Source organism: Capra hircus, chromosome 3 (assembly GCF_001704415.2).
Source record: "Capra hircus breed San Clemente chromosome 3, ASM170441v1, whole genome shotgun sequence".
In the NCBI taxonomy this organism is placed as follows: Eukaryota; Metazoa; Chordata; class Mammalia; order Artiodactyla; family Bovidae; genus Capra; species Capra hircus.
The window spans coordinates 21,703,472-21,727,342 of record NC_030810.1 but is presented as its reverse complement, the minus strand read 5'-3'; the positions used below and the strand labels follow the sequence as shown (position 1 = coordinate 21,727,342).

General features: G+C 41.5%; 1 protein-coding gene across 1 annotated transcript in view; it reads right to left on the bottom strand.

The window, feature by feature from the left end:
- The window catches only part of LOC102174897 (cytochrome P450 4X1), a 51,181-nt gene extending 29,463 nt beyond the window's left edge, over nt 1–21,718 (bottom strand). The window contains exon 1 of the mRNA XM_005678460.3: nt 21,481–21,718. Coding sequence (XP_005678517.1) covers nt 21,481–21,672 — 192 coding nt within the window. The 5' untranslated portion in view covers nt 21,673–21,718. The remainder of the gene's footprint in view (nt 1–21,480) is intronic.

The window sequence follows — 23,871 nt, the reverse complement described above, 5'->3', positions numbered from 1 at the left end:
CCAAGTGAGAAGGTGCAGTGGATAGAGTCATGCACTCTGCCTCACCTGCCAGCGTCACACACTTATATTAGAAGTGGAGTTCGGAAGCTGAAAAAAAAGTTTTTAGGTGGGAAGGAAAAAACATTAGTAGATTGATCATGACCCACCATCCAGCTCACCATTCCATTTCTATAAATACTGATGACTGATTTTTTTCTCATGACTTAGTAGTAAATGCTCTCTAAAAATCTGCCAATTCCATCTGCAAAGAAAGCCCAATTCTTTTCCCTTGTAATAGTAGAAGGTGCATTTATATAGGTGTGTAAATCTTGCTGCTGCTGCTGCTGCTAAGTTGCTTCAGTCGTGTCCAACTCTGTGCGACCCCACAGACAGCAGCCCACCAGGCTCCCCCATCCCTGGGATTCTCCAGGCAAGAACACTGGAGTGAGTGGCCATTTCTTTCTCCATGCATGAAAGTGAAAAGTGAAAGTGAAGTCGCTCAGTCGTGTCTGACTCTTAGCGACCCCATGGACTGCAGCCTACCAGGCTCCTCCGTCCATGGGATTTGCCAGGCAAGAGTACTGGAGTGGGGTGCCATTGCCCTCTCTGGTATAAATCTTGAAGTAAGGTCAAAAACAAAACTCTCAGCTTCCAACATTTATACATTAAAGTATAAATACTGCCATCAGAGATGAACTTTTTGCCTTGATAAGCAGATTACTATGGCTCATTTAAATAGTTACTTCCCTGGTGGCTCAGACGGTAAAGAGCCTGTCTACAATGTGGGAGATCTGGGTTTGATCCCTGGGTCGGAAAGATTCCCTGGAGAAGGAAATGGCAACCCACTCCAGTACTCTTGCCTAGAAAATCCCATGGACAGAGGAGCTTGGTGCAGGCTACTGTCCACGGGGTCGCAAAGAGTCGGGCATGACTGAGTGACTTCACTCCACTTCACTTCTGAGGTAGGAAGGTAGGTGGGCCTCGGGCTGAGCCACTGGAGCTTGTCTCCAGCTGACATTTCAAAGAAAAGACAGGGGCAGAGAGGAGCTGAGCTCTGCTGGAACAAAAAGATAATATGACAACATATTTTTGGAATCAAGAAGATCTTCTAGACCACACATGTGCAGAAAAGATCCTCAGGGGTCAGGGAAGGGAGGAGGCACCAATCCATAACATGTCTTGCCAACCTCGCAGAGACTCTTGCGTGAATCCATCTTGGCTAAAAGATATGCATGCACATCCGAAGGACCCTGAATCAGACCAGATATGAGCAACAAGCAAGATGATTGGCCAGAGGAAACCTGGAAAATCCACCGCCTCATATAAGCAATTTAAGTCACCCCCAAAACACGACTCTCTGAGCCCACCCACGTGTTCTTTCACATGTATTCTGCTTCTAATAAATGCTTTACCCACCATACTATCTTTTGCTCTTTGATGAATTCTTTTTTCAAAGAAGACAAGCAGTGAGGTCCCATTTTAAGCCCACTGGCCCTCAGGGTCTAGTGGTTAAGGATTCAACACTCTAACCACCACGACCCAGATTCGATTCCTGGCCAAAGATCTAGGATCCTGCTTCAAGCTACTGCACCCCAAAGCCCCCCAAATCACTTCTAAATCACTGACAATAAGATCCATTTACATCTGCTTGTTGTATAAAGTGTGAGGGTAGAGAGGAACCTCTGTGTGTGTCTGGATGTGCCTAGCTATGCATTTGAGCACAATTGTGAGGGGCCTGACTTGCAAAGAAATCTTTAAAACTTTTAAAAAAGATTTATTTATTTATTTATCTAAGTTTTTGGCTGTGCTGGGTCTTTATGGCTATGTCCAAGATTTCTCTAGTTGTGGAGAGCAGGGGCTACTCTTCGTTGCACTGTGCAGGCTTCTCATTATGGTGCCCTTGCTTCTCTTGCTGCAGAGCATGGGCTCTAGGGTGTGCGGACTTCAGTAGTGGTGGTACACGGGCTTAGTTAGCCCTCAGTATGTGGATCATTCTAGAGGAGGGACTAGGACTGAGTCCTTCCTCTGCATTGTGTCCCCTGCATTGACAGGTAGACTCTTAACCATCGTACCACCAGGGAAGTCCTGTAAAGAAATCTTAAAGCTGGCAAGTTCTTTCTTGTGTGACCAATCAGAATTTGCTGTGTGATTGCGAAAAGGTGGAAAACTTCAGCTCCCAGTTTCCTGTTACCAGCTAGTAGCTCTAACCCATGAAATGTTCCCTGGATACTTTAGGGCCCCGAAAACTTTTGAGACTCCTGAAATCTAGTTCCTGAAATATTGCAGACTCTATTTTGCTAACATTCCCACAATCAAGCCAGTGATAAGAGTCCACTGACAGTGCAAATTGTGTTTCCTAACAATGTAAATATTTAGTCATTTGCCAACAATAAACAGATAAGCATTTATTAAGTGCCTGTTATATGTGCCACGTCATAGAGATGCAGAGAAATATAAAACAGCCAAGTTCTTTGCCCTGGTGGAAATTGCAACTTAATATGAGGATTATTTTTTTATATTTGAAATTGTCATGGACATCCTCAGCCATAAGCTTTCTGGTTGTACTTTTGGTAACTCTTGTCTGGAAAAAAAGGAAAGAAAGCTATTGTGAATTCTGTAATATATGAATTTATATTTCTTCATCCACAAATCTAAACACATTTGAATTTATGTATCATATGTATTTAGGAAAGATGCTCAGAAATATTAAATAAAAAAGAGCTTAGTTCCCTGAGATATAGTAATAGCTAACATTTACCAAGCACTATCATGAGCTAGGTGCAGCTGTCAACAGATAAAAAAAATGCACAGCCTGAAAGTTGAGAATTATGTTTTATATGGTGGACAAAACTGAGGACTTAAGCCCAGGATGCAGCCTCTCAGATAGCTCTGAGAGACTGCTCTGAAGAGGTGAAGGAGAAGTCAGGATATATAGGAGTTTTTGCAACAAAGACTAGGTTGTCAAAACTTCAAAAGATTACTGTTAATTAAATAAAGCCAGAAGGAATTTAGTGCTTTTCTATGCTTTATATTCTTTACTCTTTACATCAGGAACCCTAAAAAGCAGATACAATTGCAATCCCATTTTGCAGATGAGGAATTGAGCCTTAGAGAAGTTAAGTAATCTCTTCTAGATTGTGTAAGAAATGGAACTTGTGTGGTCCATTTTCAGAACCAAGTAGCTGGCCTTGGGTGGAAAATTATTAACAAACAGTTTTCCACTCAGAGCTAGCTAGTTTTGTCCTGAAAATTACTGGCAAGCTAGTCTTGCCTAACAGCTTACACCTGAAGAGTCCCTAAGCTAACAGGATGTCTGGGAAGGGATAAACAAAAATCCTTGTTGAGAACTGTGGACTTAGGATAGGAAGGGAGAAGAAAGAATACCCTATGAGACTTGGGCAATTCCAAGAAGATTGTAACCGCATCAGTTCAGTTCAGTTCAGTTCAGTTGCACAGTCTCACCTAATGAGGAACCAGGGAGGGATCTGCGAGCCAGGGAATAAGTTCTTGCTGTAACTGTCCTGGGTGTGCCTGCCCATCAGACACCTGATCTTGCAAGACTATCATTGTAAGTCTTGCTTTCACTGTGCTTCATGTCTCTGAGTCCATCCCTTGGTTTTGGGCTGGTTGAGTGTGTTTCTCACAGATTGTATAGCCAGCCACTAGTAGTAAGGATTCAAACATTCATTGAACTATGGAGCCCAAGAACTACTTAGTTACACAGACTTTCCCTGAATTATATATAAAGATACACAGATACCCACCCACATAAGCACTAGGTCCTCCACACTGACTGGGATACACTGGTCTACTGAATAAACGTCAGTCTACCTAGTTGGTTCTTTATAGTTAACAGATCTTTGAGTGAATCAGTTTATTTAGCATCTAATATATGTGTGCATTCAACAAAGTAGTTTTTTTTAAAAAAATTAAAGTATAGTCGATTTACAATGGTGTGTTAATTTCTTCTCTTTAGCCAAGTGACTCAGTTATATATGCATATACTTTCTTTTTTCTGTTCTTTTCCATTATAGTTTACCTTAGGATACTGAATATAGTTCCCTGTGCTATACAGCAGTACCCTGCTGCCTATCCATTCTGTATGTAATAGTTCGCATGCACTAAACTAAACCCAAACTCCCAGTCCATTCCTCTCTGACAGCAAACACAAGTCTGTTCTCTATGTCTGAGTCTGTTTCTGTTTCATAGATGGGTTCATTTGTGTCATATTTTAGCTTCTACATACAAGTGATTTCATATTTTATTGTCTTTCTCTTTCTGACTTCACTTAGTATTGTGACAAGGAAGAACAAAATCTGGCTCCGTATTGGATCTGTTTCTTTTACTTTAACCTTTGCTTTCCATTGCTTTTGTTACTATAATCACTGAAAGGATATCCATAGCTATGAGCACACATAACACCTTCCTCAGGGAACCCTGCCCTTCTGCCTGAACGTTAAACTAAAGTGCCTTTGTTGAGCTCACAGGGAAACAACCTGACCCCGCACACCTGTGAACAGCTGCAGGAAAGAAGAAATTTACACATCTCCTCCTGCGGCTGGTCAAACTAGGAGATACTTTGCAAGACTTGTGGCCATTTTACTTTACTTCTTCACCTCCTCCCCATCTCTGTTCTATAAAAGAGATAAGTATCCAGGCCTCTGTAAGATGGGACTCTAGAACTCTAGTCTGCCACCTTCTTGGACACACAGTTTTTCTACTATTTCTTGCCTCAGTGCCTCGCCTCCTGATTTATTGGCCTGTGGGTGGCAAGCAGACTGAGCTAGGACTCGGTAACAGTATGATAATATCTCATTCCATCCATGTTGCTGCAAATGGCTTTATTTCATTCTTTTTCTGTGGCTTTACTCCTTGGAAGGAAAGTTATGACCAACCTAGATAGCATATTCAAAAGCAGAGACATTACTTTACCAACAAAGGTCTGTCTAGTCAAGGCTATGGTTTTTCCAGTGGTCATGTATGGATGTGAAATTTGGACTGTGAAGAAAGCTGAGTGCCGAAGAATTGATGCTTTTGAACTGTGGTGTTGGAGAAGACTCTTGAGAGTCCCTTGGACTGCAAGGAGATCCAACCAGTCCATTCTAAAGGAGATCAGCCTTGGGTGTTCTTTGGAAGGAATGGTGCTAAAACTGAGACTCCAGTACTTTGGCCACTTCATGCGAAGAGCTGACTCACTGGAAAAGACTCTGATGCTGGGAGGAATTGGGGGCAGGAAGAGAAGGGGACGACAGAGGATGAGATGGCTGGATGGCATCACCGACTCGATGGACATGAGTTTGGGTGAACTCCGGGAGTTGGTGATAGACAGGGGGGCCTGGTGTGCTGCAATTCATGGGGTCGCAAAGAGTCAGACACGACTGAGCGACTGAACTGAACTGAACATCTTATTATATAATATACCACATATTCTTTATCCATTCGTCTGTTGATGAAGTTAGATTGTTTCCATGTCTTGGCTATTGTGAATACTGCAGCCATGAACACAGGTGTGCATTATCATTTGGGATTATACTTTTGCTCGGATATACACCCAGGAGTGGGATTGCTCGATCCTATGGTAATTCTATTTTTAGTTTTTTGGAGAACCCCCATACTGCTTTTTAAAAATTATTTTTTATTTAATTTTGGCAGTGTTGGGTCTTTGCTGCTGCATGGGCTTCTCATTACCCTGGCTTCCCTTGCTGTGGAGGACGGGTTCTAGGCGTGAGGGCTTTGGTGATTGTGGCACAGGGGCTCAGTAGTTGCAGTTCCTGGGCTCTAGAGCACAGGCTCAGTGGCTCTGGGGCATGTGAAATCTTCCCCTGCCCACCCCCACCCCCACACCCCAATACTGTTTTCCACAGTGGCTGCAGCAACTCATATTCTCACCAACAGTATAGGTGGGTTCCCTTTTCTCTATACCCTCTCCAGCAACAAAGTAGCTATTGAATACCTACTATGAGTCAAGAACTGGGTTTATAGTGGTGAGCAAAGGCTCTCCTCTCACAGATCCTATATTCTAGTGGGGAGAAGGGGAGTATGGATGAAAAATGTTGCCTGCCATATCAGCAAACAAAGAATGTTGCAGCCATCAAGCCATCAGTCACTACTGCTGCCCCCTCCCCGCCCCCCCGCCCCCGCCCCAACGTGAGCCTGACTATTGGAACTCAGGATGGGGAAGAACATGATACTAGCTGCAGATAGCTAAGGTGCACATCAAAGGAATAATTTCAATGAATCCAAACTCTTGCATTTTCCCATACACAGAAAAGCACTAAACTCCTTATGTTGAGATACTTAGTTTTCTTCATTTTATTATTATTATTATTTTGGCCACACCACACAGCTTGTGAGATCTTAGTTCTCTAACCAGGGATGGAACCCATGCCCCTTGCAGTGGAAATGCAAAGTTCTAATCACTGGCTTGCCAGGGAATTCCCCTGATTTTCTTTAATTAATAGTAATCTTTTTTTTTTAATTTTTATTTTTACTTTATTTTACTTTACACTACTGTATTGGTTTTGCCATATATTGACATGAATCCACCATGGGTGTACATGCGTTCCCAAACATGAACCCCCCTCCCATCTCCCTCCCCATAACATCTCTCTGGGTCATCCCCGTGCACCAGCCCCAAGCATGCTGTATCCTGCATCGGACATAGACTGGTGATTCGATTCTTACATGATAGTATACATGTTTCAATGCCATTCTCCCAAATCATCCCACCCTCTCCCTCTCCGTTTGAGTCCAAAAGTCCGCTATACACATCTGTGTCTTTTTTGCTGTCTTGCATACAGGGTCATCATTGCCATCTTTCTAAATTCCATATATATGTGTTAGTATACTGTATTGGTGTTTTTCTTTCTGGCTTACTTCCCTCTGTATAATCGGCTCCAGTTCATCCATCTCATCAGAACTGATTCAAATGTATTCTTTTTAACGGCAGAGTAATACTCCATTGTGTATATGTACCACAGCTTTCTTATCCATTCATCTGCTGATGGACATCTAGGTTGTTTCCATGTCCTGGCTATTATAAACAGTGCTGCGATGAACATTGGGGTACATGTATCTCTTTCAATTCTGGGTCATAAGGCAGTTCTTTTTGCAATTTTTTAAGGAATCTCCACACTGTTCTCCATAGTGGCTGTACTAGTTTGCATTCCCACCAACAGTGTAAGAGGGTTCCCTTTTCTCCACACCCTCTCCAGCATTTATTGCTTGCAGATTTTTGGATCACAGACATTCTGACTGGTGTGAAGTGGTACCTCATTGTGGTTTTGATTTGCATTTCTCTAATAATGAGTGATGTTGAGCATCTTTTCATGTGTTTGTTAGCCATCCGTAATTATTAGTAATTTTTTGATGTTCCAACTATGTGATCTTTATTGCAGAACTCCTTCATACCCTGGCTCCTTGCTTACCTTTTTGGAGCAGTCTCTCAGAGCTATGTGGCTTGAAGTCCTCAGAAAGTCCACCAAATTAAACACATGGAACTTATATTTCATTTAACATTTACATAGCACTTATAAAGTGCTAGACATGGTCTCAGTTCTTTTCAAATATCTAATAAGTTTATCTTCTGAAAAAGTCAATAAAATATCAGTAATTATATTACATGTAAATAACCTAATTATTTCCAGTAAAAGACAAAAGATATCAGATTATATTTTTTAAAAGCCTAACTTACTACTGACAATAAACAAATGGGACCTAGTTAAACTTAAAAGCTTCTGCACAACAAAGGAAACTATAAGTAAGGTGAAAAGGCAGCCTTCAGAATGGGAGAAAATAATAGCAAATGAAGCAGCTGACAAACAACTAATCACAAAAATATACAAGCAACTTATGCAGCTCAATTCCAGAAAAATAAACAACCCAATCAAAAAATGGGCGAAATAACTAAATAGACATTTCTCCAAAGAAGACATACAGATGGCTAACAAACACATGAAATGATGCTCAACATCACTCATTATCAGAGAAACGAAAATCAAAACCACAATGAGGTACCATTTCACACCAGTCAGAATAGCTGCGATCCAAAAGTCTACAAGCAATAAATGCTGGAGAGGGTGTGGAGAAAAGGGAACCCTCTTACACTGTTGGTGGGAATGCAAACTAGTACAGCCACTATGGAGAACAGTGTGGAGATTCCTTAAAAAACTGGAAATAGAACTGTCTTACCACCCAGCAATCCCACTGCTGGGCATACACACCAAGGAAACCAGAATTGAAAGAGACACGTGTACCCCAATGTTCATCGCAGCACTGTTTATAATAGCCAGAACATGGAAGCAACCTAGATGTCCATCGGCAGACAAATGGATAAGAAAGCTGTGGTACGTATACACAATGGAGTATTACTCAGCCATTGAAAAGAATACATTTGAATCAGTTCTAATGAGGTGGATGAAACTGGAGCCTATTATACACAGTGAAGTAAGCCAGAAAGAAAAATACCAATACAGTATACTAATGCATATATATGGAATTTAGAAAGATAGTAACGGTAACCCTGTATGCAAGACAGCAAAAGAGACACAGATGTATAGAACAGTCTTTTGAACTCTGGGAGAGGGCGAGGGTGGGATGATTTGGGAGAATGGCATTGAAACATGTATAATATCATATATGAAACGAATCTCCAGTCCAGGTTTGATGCACGATACTGGATCCTTGGGGCTGGTGCACTGGGATGACCCAGAGGGATGGTATGGGGAGGTAGGAGGGAGTGGGGTTCAGGATGGGGAACATGTGTATAACTGTGGCGGATTCATGTTGATGTATGGCAAAACCAATACAATGTTGTAAAGTAACCTCCAATTAAAATAAATAAATTTGTATTAAAAAATAAAAGTTATTCTGTTGTCTGGAAAAAAAATTCAAAAAGTTAAAAACAAAGGATTAAAAAAGTACTATTTCAATACTAGCAAAAAAGTTTACATAGTTACGCTAGTATCAGATACAGTAAAATTTAAGACAAGAAGTCTTACTAGATATGAAAAGGGACAATTCTTATATAAAAAGGATTAGTCTACCAGAAGATGTAATAATTCAAAATCTCAAAAGCTTGAAAATTGATTAAAACAGAAAAGGACATTAGAACTTAAATGAGAAATAAAGAAGTTCACAATAAGACTGGAAGACTTTACCACAATGCTACTCAAAGTATGATCCATAAACCAGTCCATGATGAGATAATTATAGAAACTGAGCACAGCACTTACAGATTTTTATAGTAATTTAACATTGTTGAAATTTCTTACTTTTTTTAAAAAATGAAAACAATTGTCTACAACAGATCAGAAAAAAAAATGGCTCTTCACCACAAATACTTTGAGAAGCACTATCTTAATATATCATTCTTAAGAGCTGGTAGAACACATCTCTTGGGCCATTTTTAGTTTTCCCAATTTCTGATTGACGGTGCTTTCTCAGTTTTGTTTTGTGGAAGGTGTAGAGGTGAAAGTTAAACTCTAATGAGAAACAAAGGAAATGGAAGTCGAGGATGAAAAGTTTAGAAAAAGTTAATCAGGTTAAATTAAAAATAAATATAGATATAGAGCAATAACTTAAAGGCTGGTTCAACCCAAATCTCGGCTCTCTCTCCATGCAACACCCCCTCAGGTCCCACAACAGATCAGAGCTTTTATTTTTTAGAAAAACTACACCAGAGAGACTCTAAGACTTGAAGAAACCAGACACTGTGGAGGGCAGGGATGAATCAGTGGACTAAAAATAGAGGGATTCAGTGAAAGACTGCATAACAAATGATTAGATCCCCAGCTCCCTTCCTTTTTCTGCTCCCAGGATGCCGGAGTCACCTGGCAATCTAAGTCACAGAAAGGTAGGTTCATCTCTAAGAAACTGAAAAATGAACAAATAGGTGCTGACAGGCTGAGTCCTCCAACAGGTTTGCTCTCATGGAAAGTCCTTGCCGTGTACACAAGACTTCAAACATCTTTAGAGCCTCACTCTAGAAAATGAAATGACAGCCAAAGACCATCTCTCATTTTTGGAGATAGCCTCCAAGAAAGGCATAAAGCAAAACTAACAAACTGTGGTAGCCAGCCTCCAAAATGGCCTCCAATCACCCCCCACCTTTTTATATTGTCCCTTCCTACATTGTACACACATTTGTCAATGTGACTGATTGCTTCCAGTAGAAATGATGGAATAAAAGTTTCAAGATTAGGTTATGAAAGACTGAAGTTTCCATCTTAGATTCTCTAATTCTCACTCTTGCTTTCTCATATCTTACTCTGAGGGAAACAAGCGGCCATGTTGAGAGCAGGGTGACTAATCTTTCCAGCTTCCCTGACTGAATGGGTTGCCAGAGGCAAAACCTTCAGAACTAAAATCAGGGGTCAACCAGGAAACCTGGAATGAGTTGGTCACCCTACTTGTGAGCAGTCTTATGGAAAGGTCCATGAGGGAAAGAACTGATGCCTCTGGCTAATAGCCAATGAGAAACTGTGGCCTGTCAACAACTCTGTAAGTGAGCTTAAGAGTGGATTCCCTAGCCGCAGTGGAGCCTTGAGATGACTATAGCCCTAGCCAATCCCATGCAAACTTGGAGGAGACCCTGAGTCTCTCACAGAGAGATTCTCACAAACTTCACAGATTGTGTGAGATAAAACCATATGTTGTTTTTAAGTTGCTAAGCTTGAAAGTAATTTGCTAGGCTTTAATAGATAACTAATACACAACAGAAAAAAAAAACCTGAAAAAGTTAGTACTTCAAAAAAAGATATGTATAGTATTTCAAGATCAGGATTCTGTAACAAAGCGGAATGTGTTAAATTGACTATAGGAATGGCCTCAATTTGTCAAAGCCTCCCTGAATTCAACACTTTGATTGTCAGTTCTCTCGCACTGATTTGGCCATGTGTCTTGCTTTGGGAGAGTAGCAAACATGACTCAGAGACTTGAAAAGCACCTGCACATTGAGGCCTGCTCTCTTGCTATTCTTGAGTCCCTGATACCACGTGGGCAAAGCTAGGCTAACCAGCTGAAGGATAATAAACCAGATGGAAGAGAATGAAGACATCCAAGAGGACAGTCAGCCTTTAATTTATCTGCCCCAGTAGCTGACGGCAGTTTCATCAGTGAGCCAAACTGAAGTCAATTGAGACTGGCTATAAGAGCAGAACCTCATAGCCTAGTTTAGCTCAAATTGCTGACCCACAGAATCATGAACTAAATAGCTGGCTGTCATCTTAAGCCACTAAGCTTCAGCTTTAGAGTGTTTTTTAAGTTAATTAATTTATTTTTGGCTGCGATGGGTCTTCATCACTGTGTGTGGCTTTTCTCTAGTTGCAGCAAGCAGGGGCCACTCTGTTGTGGATCACAGGCTTCTCATTACTGCGGCTTCTGTGTTGCAGAGCACAGGCTCTAGGATACACTGGCTTCAGCAGTTGTGGCTCGTGGGCTCTGGAGTGCACGCTCAGTAGTTGTGGCACATGCTTAGTTGCCCACAGTGTGAGTATTCTTCCCGGACCAGGGATAGAACCCATGTCCCCTGCATTGGCAGGCAGATTCCCAACCTCTGGGCCACCCAGGGAAGCCCCTTAGGGAGTTTTTTTAAATGCATCATAAGGTAATCAATACAATAACAGATGAAGAATAAGACAGAGCTCTTGGAAATCAAAATTATGACAGTCAAAAATTTTCAACGTTTTAGTAGAAATTCTAGGAAGGTAAAATCAAGAAGAAAAGATTAAAAAAATAGATCTAGAAGGTTTATATCCAGCCAATAGGAGTTCCAGAAAGAGAGAAGAGAGAAATTGAGAGAGGTGGGGGATGTGTTGAAATAATTGTAGTAGTCACTGTAAGTGTCCTGTCCCTAATTCATCATACTTACCACCTAAATATATACCATAATTAGCACCTGCATTTATTTGCCTAAGGGTTTTTCCCCTGGGCATTTGAGCCTGCTTTGATGCTTGACTATCAAAGAAAAATTAATAACTTAGGAAGTGAAACCTCCTCCTTACCAAGTATTGGAATTATGTATTTCCAAACAAAAGTGAAAGACTTATTCAGTGAAAATTATAAGTCATGTTGAAAGAAATTTTAAAAGGCATAAAGAGCCTCCTGATGAAAGTGAAAGAGAAGGGTGAAAAAGTTGGCTTAAAACTCAACATTCATAAAACTAACATCATGGCGTCCAGTCCCATCACTTCATGGCAAATAGATGGGGAAACAATGGAAACAGTGAGAAACCCAATTTTCTTGGGTTCCAAAATCACTGCAGATGGTGATTGCAGCCATGAAATTAAAAGATGTTTGCTCCTTGGAAGAAAAGTTATGACCAACCTAGACAGCATATTCAAAAGCAGAGACATTACTTTGCCAACAAAGGTCCATCTAGTCAAACCTATGGTTTTTCCAGTAGTCATGTATGGATATGAGAGTTGGACTATAAAGAAAGCTGAGTGTTGAAGAATTGATGCTTTTGAAGTGTGGTGTTGAAGAAGACTCTTGAGAGTCCTTTGGACTGCAAGGAGATCCAGTCAGTCAATCAGTCAGTCAGTCAATCAGTCCTGAATATTCATTGGAAGGACTGATGCTGAAGCTGAAACTCCAATACTTTGGACACCTGATGCAAAGAGATGACTCATATGAGAAGACCCTGATGTTGGGAAAGAATGAAGTTAGGAGGAGAAGGGGACGACAGAGGATGAGATAGTTTGATGGCATCACCGAGTTGATGGACATGAGCTTGAGTAAGCTCTGGGAGTTGGTCATGGACAGGAAAGCCTGGCATGCTGCAGTCCATGGGGTCTCAAAGAGTAGGACACGACTGAGCAACTGAATTTACCGAGGTGGAAACATATCCCATGTTCATGGATTAGAAGATTTAAGATGCGAATACTACCCAAAGGAATCTACAGATTCAATGCAATCCCTATCAAAATCCCAATGATGTTTTTGCAGAAATAGAAAAATTCTAGAAAATTCATTCTAAAACTCATGTGGGATAACAAAGGATTGTGAGTAGCCCAAACAGTCTTCAATAGGAACAAAACTGGATGACTCATGTTTTTTGATTTCAAAATTCACTATAAAAGTATACTAATCAAAATAGTATGGTTCTGGTTTAAAAACAGACACATAGACAAATAGAAAAGGATAGAAAGACCAGAAATAAACTCTTCAAAATATGGTTAAATGATTTATGACAAAGGTGCCAGGACCATTACATGGGAAAATGTGCTGGAAAAATTATATATTCACATGCAACAGAATGAAGTTGTACCCTTACCTAAAATACAAAAGATAACCCAAAATAGATCAAAGACTTCAGTTTGGTTCAGTTCAGTCACTCAGTCATGTCCTACTCTTTGCAACCCCATGAACCGCAGCATGCCAGGCCTCCCTGTCCGTCACCAACTCCTGGAGTTTACCCAAAAGCATGTCCATTGAGTCAGTGATGCCATCCAACCATCTCATCCTCCGTCATCCCCTTCTCCTCCTGCCCTCAATCTTTCCCAGCATCAGGGTTTTTTCAAATGAGTCAGCTCTTCGCATTGGAGTTTCAGCTTCAACATCAGTCCTTCCAATGAATATTAAGGACTGATTTCCTTTAGGATGGACTGGTTGGATCTCCTTGCTGTCCAGGAGATTCTCAAGAGTCTTCTCTTGAAAGAAGACTTAAAACTATAAAATTCTTAAAAGGAAACATAGGACTAAAGCTTCACAACTTTGGATCTGGCAATAATAATCTTGGATATGACATCAAAGGCATAAGCAACAAAAGAAAAAATAAACAAATGGAACTTAATGAAATTTAAAAAATTTTGTACATGAAGAGACAGTATCAACAGAGTAAAAAGGCAACCCAAAGATTGAGAGGCATTATTAGCAAATCATACATTTGGGATTAATAGTTAGAATATATAGAGAACCCCTACAACTCAACAATAAAAAACAACCTGATTCGAAATCAACAAAGGAGTATATAGACATTTTTCCAAAGAGGAAATGAAGATGGCCAACAGGTACATGGATGCTCAACATGACTAATCACCAGGGAAATGCAAATCAAAACCATAATGAGAGATCAAGCACCATATGCCTACCAGAATAGCTATCATCAAAAAGAACAAATAACAACTGTTGGCAAGGATATGGTGAAACCTGGAGAATCCCCATGGCAAGAGGAGTCTGGTGGGGTCACAAAGTCCATGGGGTCACAGAGAGTCTATCACGACTGAGCAACTAAGAACACCACGGCACAGTAAACAGTGTACCCTCACATACTGCTGGTGGGAACTGTAAATTAGTGTAGCAATTGTGAAAAACAGTATGGAAGCCTCTCAAAAAACTAAAAATACAACTATTGTATGACTGTTCCACTCCTGGGTATATAGCCAAAAAAACCCCCAAACACGAATTCAAAATATACATGTACTCAGATGTTTGTAGTAACATCATTTACAACAGCTAGGGTATGGAAGCAACTTGTGTCCATCAACAGGAGAATGGATAAAGAAGATGTGGTGTGCATATAGATAATGAAGTACTACTCAGCCATAAAAAAGATGTAATTTTGCCATTTGCAACAATGCAAATGCACTTGGAGGGCATTAAGCAAAGTGAAATAAGTCGGTCAGAGAAAGACAACTATTGTATGATACCATTTAAATGTGGACTCTAAAGAACACAACAAACTAGTGAATAAAACAAAAAAGAAGCAGACTCACAGATATAGAGAAGAAACTAGTGTTGACCAGTGGGGAGAAAAAAGAGGGGGATGGGAAATATAAGGCTAGGAGGAAAAAAGGGTTATTATGGATTATATGAAATTATATGCATGAAACTTTTGAAAATTGTAAAGCACTACAGATTTTAAAATTGTAAAGCACTCCTTCATGGATCACTGCCTTGTTGTGGCGAAGGGGCTCATGTAACTCGACAAAGCTATGAGCCATGCCATGTAGGGCCACCCAAGGTGGAAGGGTCATAGCAGAAGGTTCTAACAAAACATGATTCACTGGAGATGGAAATGACAAACCACCTCAATTTACTTGCCGTTGAGAACTTCATAAATTGTATATAAAGGACAAAAAGATATAACACCAAAAGACGAGTGTTCCCAGGTCTGAAGGTGTCCAATATGCTACTGGGGAAGAGTGGAGGAGAACTACTAATAGCCTCAAAAAGAATGAAGTGGCTGGGCCGAGGTGGAAACAATGCTCAGTTGTGGATTTGTCTGGTGATGAAAGTAAAATCCGAAAGTAAAATATTGCAAAGAACTATATTGCATAGGAATCTGGAATGTTAGGTAAATTACCATGGATCAAGGTAAACTGGACATGTTCAAGCAGGAGATGGTAAGAATAAACATCGACATCTTAGGAATCAGTGAACTAAAATGGATGGGAATGGGTGAATTTAATTCAGACCATTATATCTATTACTGCGGGCAGGAATCCCATAGAAGAAACGGAATAGATCTCAAATCAACAAACGAGTCCAATGCAGTAGTTGGGTGCAACTTCAAAAATGACAGAATGATCTGGGTTCATTTCCAAGGCAAACCAATCAACATCACAGTAACCCAAGTTTATGCCCCTACCAATGATGCTGAAGAAGCTGATCAGTTCTATGATGACCTAGAAGACCTCCTAGAACTAACACCAAAATAAGATGTTCTATTCATCATTGGCGATTGGAATGCAAAAGTAGAAAGTCAAGAGATACCTGGAATAACAGGCAAGTTTGGCCTTGGAGAACAAAATGAAGCAAGGCAAAGGGTAACTGAATTCTGTCAAGAGAAAGCATTGGTCATAGCAAATGTCCTTTTTCAATGACACAAGAGACAACTTTACACTTGAACTTCACCAAATGGCTAATATCAAAATCAAATTGATTACATTCTTTGTAGCTGAAGATAGAGAAGCTGTATACAGTCAGCAAAAACAAGACTTGGAGCTGACTGTAGCTCAGATCATCAGCTTCTCATAGCAGAATTCAGGCTTAAACTTTAAAAAGAGGGGAAAAACCACTAGGACAGCCAGGTATGATTTAAATAAAATCCCCTATGAATATACAGTGGAGGTAATGAATAGATTCAAGGGATTAGAACTTGTAAACAGTGTGCTTGAAGAATTATGGATGAAGGTCCATAATTCTGTACAGGAAGCAGTGAACAAAGCCATCTCAGAGATAAAGAAAAGCAAGAAGGCAAAGTGGTTATCTTAGGAGGACTTACAAATAACTAAAGAAAGAAGAGATGTGAAAAGCGAGGGAGACAGGGAAAGGTATATCCAATTAAATGCAGATTTCCAAAGAACAACATGGAGGGACAAGAAGGCCTTTTTCAATGAACAGTGTATAAAATTAGAAAAAAACAACAAAAGGGGAAGACTAGACATATCTTCAGGAAAACTGGAGATATCAAGAGGACATTTTGCCCAGATGGGCACAATAAAGGACAGAGACGGTAGAGACCTTATAGACACTGAAGAGATCAAGAAGAGGTGGAAAGAATACACAGAAGAGCTGTATAAAAAAGATACAGATGGACCGGGTGACTATGATGGTATAGTCAGCCACCCAGAACCAGACATTCTGGAGAGTAAAGTCAAGTGGGCCTTAGAAAGCTCTGCTGTTAATAAAGCTAGTAGATGTGATGGAATTCCAGCAGAACTATTCAAAATCCTAAAGGATGATGCCATTACGGTGTTTCATTCAATATGTCAGCAAATCTGGAAGGCCTAGCTGTGGCCACAGGACTGGAAAAGGTCAATTCTCATTCCAGTTCCCAAGAAGGGCAGTACTAAGGAATGTGCTAGCCATCAGACAGTTACACTCATCTCCCATGCTAGTAAAGTCATGCTTAAAATCTTGTATACCAGGCTTTAGCATTATGCAAACCAAGAACTTCCAGATGTCCGAGGTGGATTTATTATTTTTTTTTTTTATTTTTTATTTTTTTTTTTTTATGGTTTAGAAAAGGAAGAGGAACCAGAGATCAAATTGCCAACATTTGCTGGATCTTAGAGAATGCTAGGGAATTAAAAAAAAAAAACCTACCTCTGTTTCATTGACTATGCCAAAGCCTTTGACTGTGTGGATCATAATAAACTGTGGAAAGCTCTTAAAGAAATGGGAATACCAGACCATCTTACCTGTTTCCTGAGAAGCCTATATGCCGTTCAAGAAGTAACCTGTATGCAAAAGCAAACCCTGTATGAAACAATTGATTGGTTCAAGATTGAGAAAGGAATAGAGTCGGGCTGTCTGCTGTCACCCTGTTTGTTTAATCTACATGCTTAGCACATCATGAGAAATGTCGAGCTGGATACGAGCTGGAATCAAGATAGGCAAGAGAAATATCAACAACTTCAGATATGTGGATGATATCACTCTAATGGCAGAAAGCAAAGTGGAACTAAAGAACCTCTTGATGAGAGTGAAGGATGAGAGTGAGAAAGAGCCAGCTTTAAACTAAATGTTAAAAAAAACACCTAAGATCATGACATCTGGCCCCATTAACTCATGGCAAATAGAAGGGGAAAAGGTGGAAGTAGTGACAGATTTCTTCTAATTGGGCTCTAAAGCCACTGAGGATAGTGACTGCAGCCATGAAATCAGAAGATGTTTGCTTCTTGGCAAGAAAACTTTGACAAACCTAGATGGTGTGTTGAAAAGCAGAGACATTACTCTGCTGAGAAAGGTCCTTATAGTCAAGGCTATGGTCTTCCCAGTGGTCATGTACAGTTGTGAGAGCTGGACTGTAACGAAGACAGAGCACCAAAGAATTGAAGCCTTTGAACTGTGGTGCTGGAGAAGACTCCTGAGAGTCCCTTGGACAGCAAAGAGATCAAACTAGTCAATCTTAAGGGAAATCAACCCTGAACACTCATTGGAAGGATGCTGAAGCTGAAACTCCAGTATTGTGCTCATTTGATGTGAACAGCTGATTCACTGGAAAAGTCCCTGATGTTGTGACAGATTGAGGGCAGGAGAAGATGGCGTCAGATGGTGAGATGGCTGGATGGCATCACCAATGCAATGGACATGAACTTGGGCAAACTTTGGAGATAGTGAGGTGCCGGGAGCCAGTGTGAGGAACTCCACCCTTGGCAAAGGTCATGAGGAAGGAGGCTCAGCATACGCAAAGGCAGGATCGAGCCTCAGGAAACCCCCTGTTCCCGAGCATCTACCCCCAAAACCAGAGTCTGTTTTATGCTCTCACCTATACCTCTGACTTTACGGGGGGCTCTCCCCCATCATCGTTTCTCTCGGAGGAGTTAACTTGCAGATCCAGTTAATAAAAATTCCTGGGCGTGACAAGAGTGTTTCAACTTACAAACTCCTCTGAAGGTTCTCTAGCCTGCCTGAGCGGGTTCGTCCGGCCATGTGTGATTGTTTACAGCCTCCCAACTGTGAGAGGCATGAGATGCTTTAAACTTTCTATATGCAGACTCTTTTGAAAAGTTAGAAAATTATTAGTATAGTATAGTGGGTTGATTAGGAACTATATTGGTGAAGGGTTTTTCATTTATTGTGCCAATAGTTACTGCTAATTCCCTGCCCTAGGTGTGACAAGGGTGTCTCAGGTCAAACCTCTCTGCTGGCAAACTAGCTTGTGTGACAGGATTATCCATACTCCTGCCAAACACATGATTGTTTACTACCTCAACCATAAACAGCACAGAGAGTTTGGAGTATTTTGAAAGTCTTAATTAGCATAGTGCTTTTCTCATTGTTGAGTCAATGATTGCCGTCAGGCCTCCATATCCTTAGGCACCTGGGAATATATTAATCAATGTATTTGGAATATAGAAAAGAAAATATAGTAGTTTTTGATGTTAGCAATACTAGACTTTTTGAGTTAATGGATTTTTTCTTTTGTTATAGAGCACTGTACTTTGTTATAAATCACTGTGTCCTTGCTATGTAAAAATGTAACTTTATCACTATCTTAAGACTAAATAGATCTTAAGGGGAATGCTAGTGAAGGGTTTTCATTTGTTGAGCCAATATTTGCTGCTAAATCTCCATATTCCTTGCCCTTATAATGAATATAACTAGCGTATAGGAAAAATAAGTATTAACCTTTAAGATTAATCATGTTAAACCTTAGACTAAGTAAATTCCTTTCTTGATTGTAACCCACCTCACCCTATAGGAATGCAACTTTATTTGGAGGGTGGCGCCTGGTTTAAGAAAAAATCACCCCTGGAAAAAATAAGTTTTTGGTTGACTGACCGTTATCAGAAAGGGCCAGAAAATGTCAACAGGCCTCATGGCCAGAAGATGATGTAAAACCCATAAGACCTTTGTATAATTTTATATGAAGCACCTGATTTTGACAAGGGTCAGGTCTGCTGACCCTGCGTGACTCTGTATTCATCCCTATGTATAACAAAAAGTATATAAGCAAACCTGAAAAATAAAGAAATGGGATCAGTTTCTGGAAAGACTGGTTCCCCTGTGTCGTTCTTTCTCCTTCTGGCTGAATTCCCATCTGGTACGTGGGTACTCACCAAGCCTGCTAATTTTGCCTGGGCTTCTAAGATCGGACCGGGGAGGCCACAGTGCCTCCTCTCCTTCTGGAGAACGGAAAGACGCCTGTGGCCTACATAGGTGGTGATTGGTATTCCACGTAAACCAAGTTATTCAGCCTCTTTTTCTTCACTAATTTTCCTACTACACTATCCGTTTCTAATCTCTCCCTATATCTGTAATTAAATAAGTTTTTTCCTAGGACGCTGACTCCATCTCCCCTTCGAATTACCCTGGATCCACCGGGGCTGGACCCTGGCAGTGAGGGACAGAGAGGCCTGGTGTGTTGCAGTCCATGGAGTTGCAAAGAGTCAGACACAACTGGATAACTGAACAACAACAATGGATTATATGAAATCATATGTATGTAACTTCTGAAAATTGTAAAGCACTATAGAATTTAAAGAATCTTTCTTTCAGTAACACCGTTTAAGTTAAAAAAAAGAACAAAAGACTTAAATAAACATTTCTCCAAGGAAGATATATAAATGGAAATAAGCACATGAAAAGATGTTCAGTGATGCATTAGGGATCATTCGGGAAATGCAAATCAAGATTATGAAATACTACCTCACATCCATTAGGATGGCTGCCATTCAAAAAAAGAACAGAAAATAACAAGTTTTGGCAAGAATGTTGAGAAACTGGAACTCCTGTGCACTACTGGTGAAAATGTAAAATGGTATTGCCACTGTGGAAAACAGTACGGTGTTTCCTCAAAAAACTAAAAATAGAATTACCATAGGATCCAGAAATTCCATTTCTGCACATTTACCCCAAAGAATTGAAAGCAAGGTCTCAAAGAGATATTTGTACACTCATGTTCACAACTGCTAAAATATGGAAACAACCCAAGGGTCCATCAACGAATGAATGGATAAAGAAAATATGGTATATACATACAATGGGATATTATTCAGCCTTAAAAAGAAAGGAAATTCTGACATATGCTATGATATGGATGATGTGATATGATTGGGAATTTGTGTGCCAATGCAGGGGACAAGGGTTTGATCCCTGGTCTGGGAAGATTTCACTTCCTGCAGGGCAACTAAGACCCTGTGCCACAACTACTGAGCCCACGCGCAGCAACTACTGAAGCCCGCCCGGCCCTAGAGCTCTTAGTTTGTGACAAGAAAAGCCACCGCAATCAGAGGTCTGTGCAGGGTACAACTAGAGAGTAGCCCCTGCTCACTGCAAATAGAAAAAGCCTACGGACATCAGTGAAGACCCAGCACAGCCAAACATAAAGAAATAATAAATTTTAAAAAATTTAAATTAAAAAAACATGTTATTTAGAGTAACAGACTATTTTTTAGCAATGTATGTGGAAGGCTTTTTAAAACGCGTACATAAATGCAAGAGATGAGCGAAGCAATTTAGACAGACCTGAATTACACCACAGCTTTCTTTTTCCATATTGTCTCTTTAAATATCCCCTCTCCCACTGGTGGTGGTGTAGTCGCTAAGTCGTGTCCGACTCTTGCGACCCCATGGACTGTAGCCCACCAGGCTCCTCTGTCCATGGGATTTTCCAGGCAAGAGTACTGGAGTGGATTGCCATTTCCTTCTCCAGGGGATCTTCCCAACCCAGGAATCGAATTCAGGTCTCCTGCATTGCAGGCAGATTCTTTACCGACTGAGCTGTGAGGGAAGTCCACTCCCACCCCCTAAATATCCCTTCTAGTGGCATGCATTGGAGAAGGAAATGCCAACTCGCGCCAGTGTTTTTGCCTGGAGAATCCCAGGGAAGGTGGAGCCTGCTGAGCTGCCATCTATGGGGTCGCACAGAGTCGGACACTACTGAAGCGACTTAGTAGCAGCAGCAGTAGCAGTGGCTCTGGGGTGTTTCATGGAGTAATGTAAGTGCCGGGAGCCACAGGCTAGGAATGGGAGGAAGAGAAGGAAGCAGCCGCTTCTCTGCGCGATCGGGTTTCCAGCATCCTCCTGCACCCCTGCCTCCGATGTGTCTACCTTTTGATGCCCGTAGAGCCAGTGAGTGGGGGGCGAGGGGAAGGGGCGCAGGTCTCGAAGCAGCCTCTGCCTCTGCAGGTAGAGCTTGATGGCCTGCAGCAGCCCTAGGGCCAAACAGAACGCCAGCGTCAGGTGAAAGGGCCTTGTCCAGTGCGCCTCAAGCCAGAAGGACTCCATCCAGGAGGACTCCATCGCTTTGCGCTGCGAGGATTGCCTTGCCGGAGGGGAGCTTTGTTTAGCAGGCTCTTGTGGGAGGATCCACCCACTCACTCCAGGGCAAAGCCCGCCCACTGTTTCTCTGTGCCCTCCCGCAAGATCCGGGTCCCTCTCCCCGCTTCCTCCTCTCATCGCCCAGGGTGCTAAAGAAGAGCCTTGGGAGGGGCAGTTCCCGCTTAGGGGGAGGAAGCAGGCGCGAGTTCCCGGATTTCTTGCCCTTTATCAATGGGTGCAAACCTGCATTCAGGACGACTTCTCATGAAGTGTCATAGTTCATGTGTGACAGTTTTCAGTCACAGAAAATCTGAATTTTAGGTTTTGAAATAATGCCAAAGCTAACGTCGTTGGTTTTCCTCTTTGGCACAAAGCATTTATAAACTGTGCTGAAGAAAAGAACTTGTTCCCCACTGAAATGCTATCAAAACCCACAAGAGTCTGGGGGCTGGTAATGCGTGAGTAGGATTATTAACCTTCCATAGGTACCCGTCCAGTGGTGTGCTAGTAGTCTTACAGCTGGTTCTCACTCTGATTACTGGTGCTTGCCCGTGCCCACCAAGTCCTATGCCAAGTCTGCCAGCAGAGGACCCGAACACTGAGCTGGGAAGAGATGCAAACCTGCTACCGTCATGTAGTAATCCCACCACGCAGATTCAGACGGGGCCGGTTACAGGATTTGTGGATCCAGGTGCAAGATGAAAATGCGGGGCTCCTTGTTAAAACTTTATTAAAAATTTCAAGATGATGACAGCAGAGCATTAAACCAAGCACACACCCTTTTGAGTGCAGGGCTTAGATCTCAGGCCCATGAAGCCAGCTCTAGATACAAGAGACATCAGTTCAGTTCAGTCATTCAGTCGTGTCCGACTCTTTGCGACCCCATGGACTGCAGGACATCAGGCTTCCCTGTCCATCACCAGCCCCCAGAGCTTACTCAAACTCATGTCCATTGAGTCAGTGATGCCATCAAACCATCTCATCCTCTGTCATCCCCTTCTCCTCCCGCCTTCAATCATTTCCAGCATCAGGGTCTTTTCAAATGAGTCAGTTCTATCCATCAGGTGGCCAAAGGATTGGAGTTTCAGCTTCAGCATCAGTCCTTCCAATGAACAGTCAGGACTGATTTCCTTTAGGATGGACTGGTTGGATCTCCTTGCAGTCCAAGGGACTCTCAAGAGCCTTCTCCAACACCAGAGTTCAAAAGCATCAGTTCTTCGGTGCTCAGCTTTCTTTTTAGTCCAATTCTCACATCCATAGGTGACTACTGGAAAAACCAAAGCTTTGACTAGACAGATCTTTGTTGGCAAAGTAATATCTCTGCTTTACAATATGCTGTCTAGGTTGGTCATAACTTTTCTTCCAAGGAACAAGCGTCTTTTAATTTCATGGTTGCAGTGATTTTGGAGCCCCCCCACCAAAAATAGCCTGTCACTGTTTCCATTGTTTCCCCATCTATTTGCCATGAAGTGATAGTACCAGCCAAGAAATTAAAAGATGCTTACTCCTTGGAAGAAAAGTTATGACCACCCTAGACAGCATATTCAAAAGCAGAGACATTACTTTGCTGAGTAAGGTCCGTCTAGTCAAGGCTATGGTTTTTCCAATGGTCATGTATGGATGTGAGTGTTGGACTATGAAGAAGGCTGAGCGCTGAAGAATTGATGCTTTTGAACTGTGGTGTTGGAGAAGACTCTTGAGAGTCCCTTGGACTGCAAGGAGATCCAACCAGTCCATTCTGAAGGAGATCAGCCCTGGGATTTCTTTGGAAGGAATGATGCTAAAGCTGAAACTCCAGTACTTTGGCCACCTCATGCAAAGAGTTGACTCATTGGAAAAGATTCTGATGCTGGGAGGGATTGGGGGCAGGAAGAGAAGGGGACGACAGAGGATGAGATGGCTGGATGGCATCACTGACTCGATGGACATTAGTCTGAGTGAACTCTGGGAGTTGGTGATGGACAGGGAGGCCTGGCGTGCTGTGATTCATGGGGTCGTAGAGAGTTAGACACGACTGAGCGACTGAAATGAACTGAACTGAACTGACTGATAGTACCAGATGCCATGATCTTAGTTTTCTGAATGTTGAGCTTTAAGCCAACTTTTTGACTGTCCTTTTTTACTTTCAACAGACATAATTATTAATAATCTCAAGAGCATAGATAATAGTATAGTAAAATT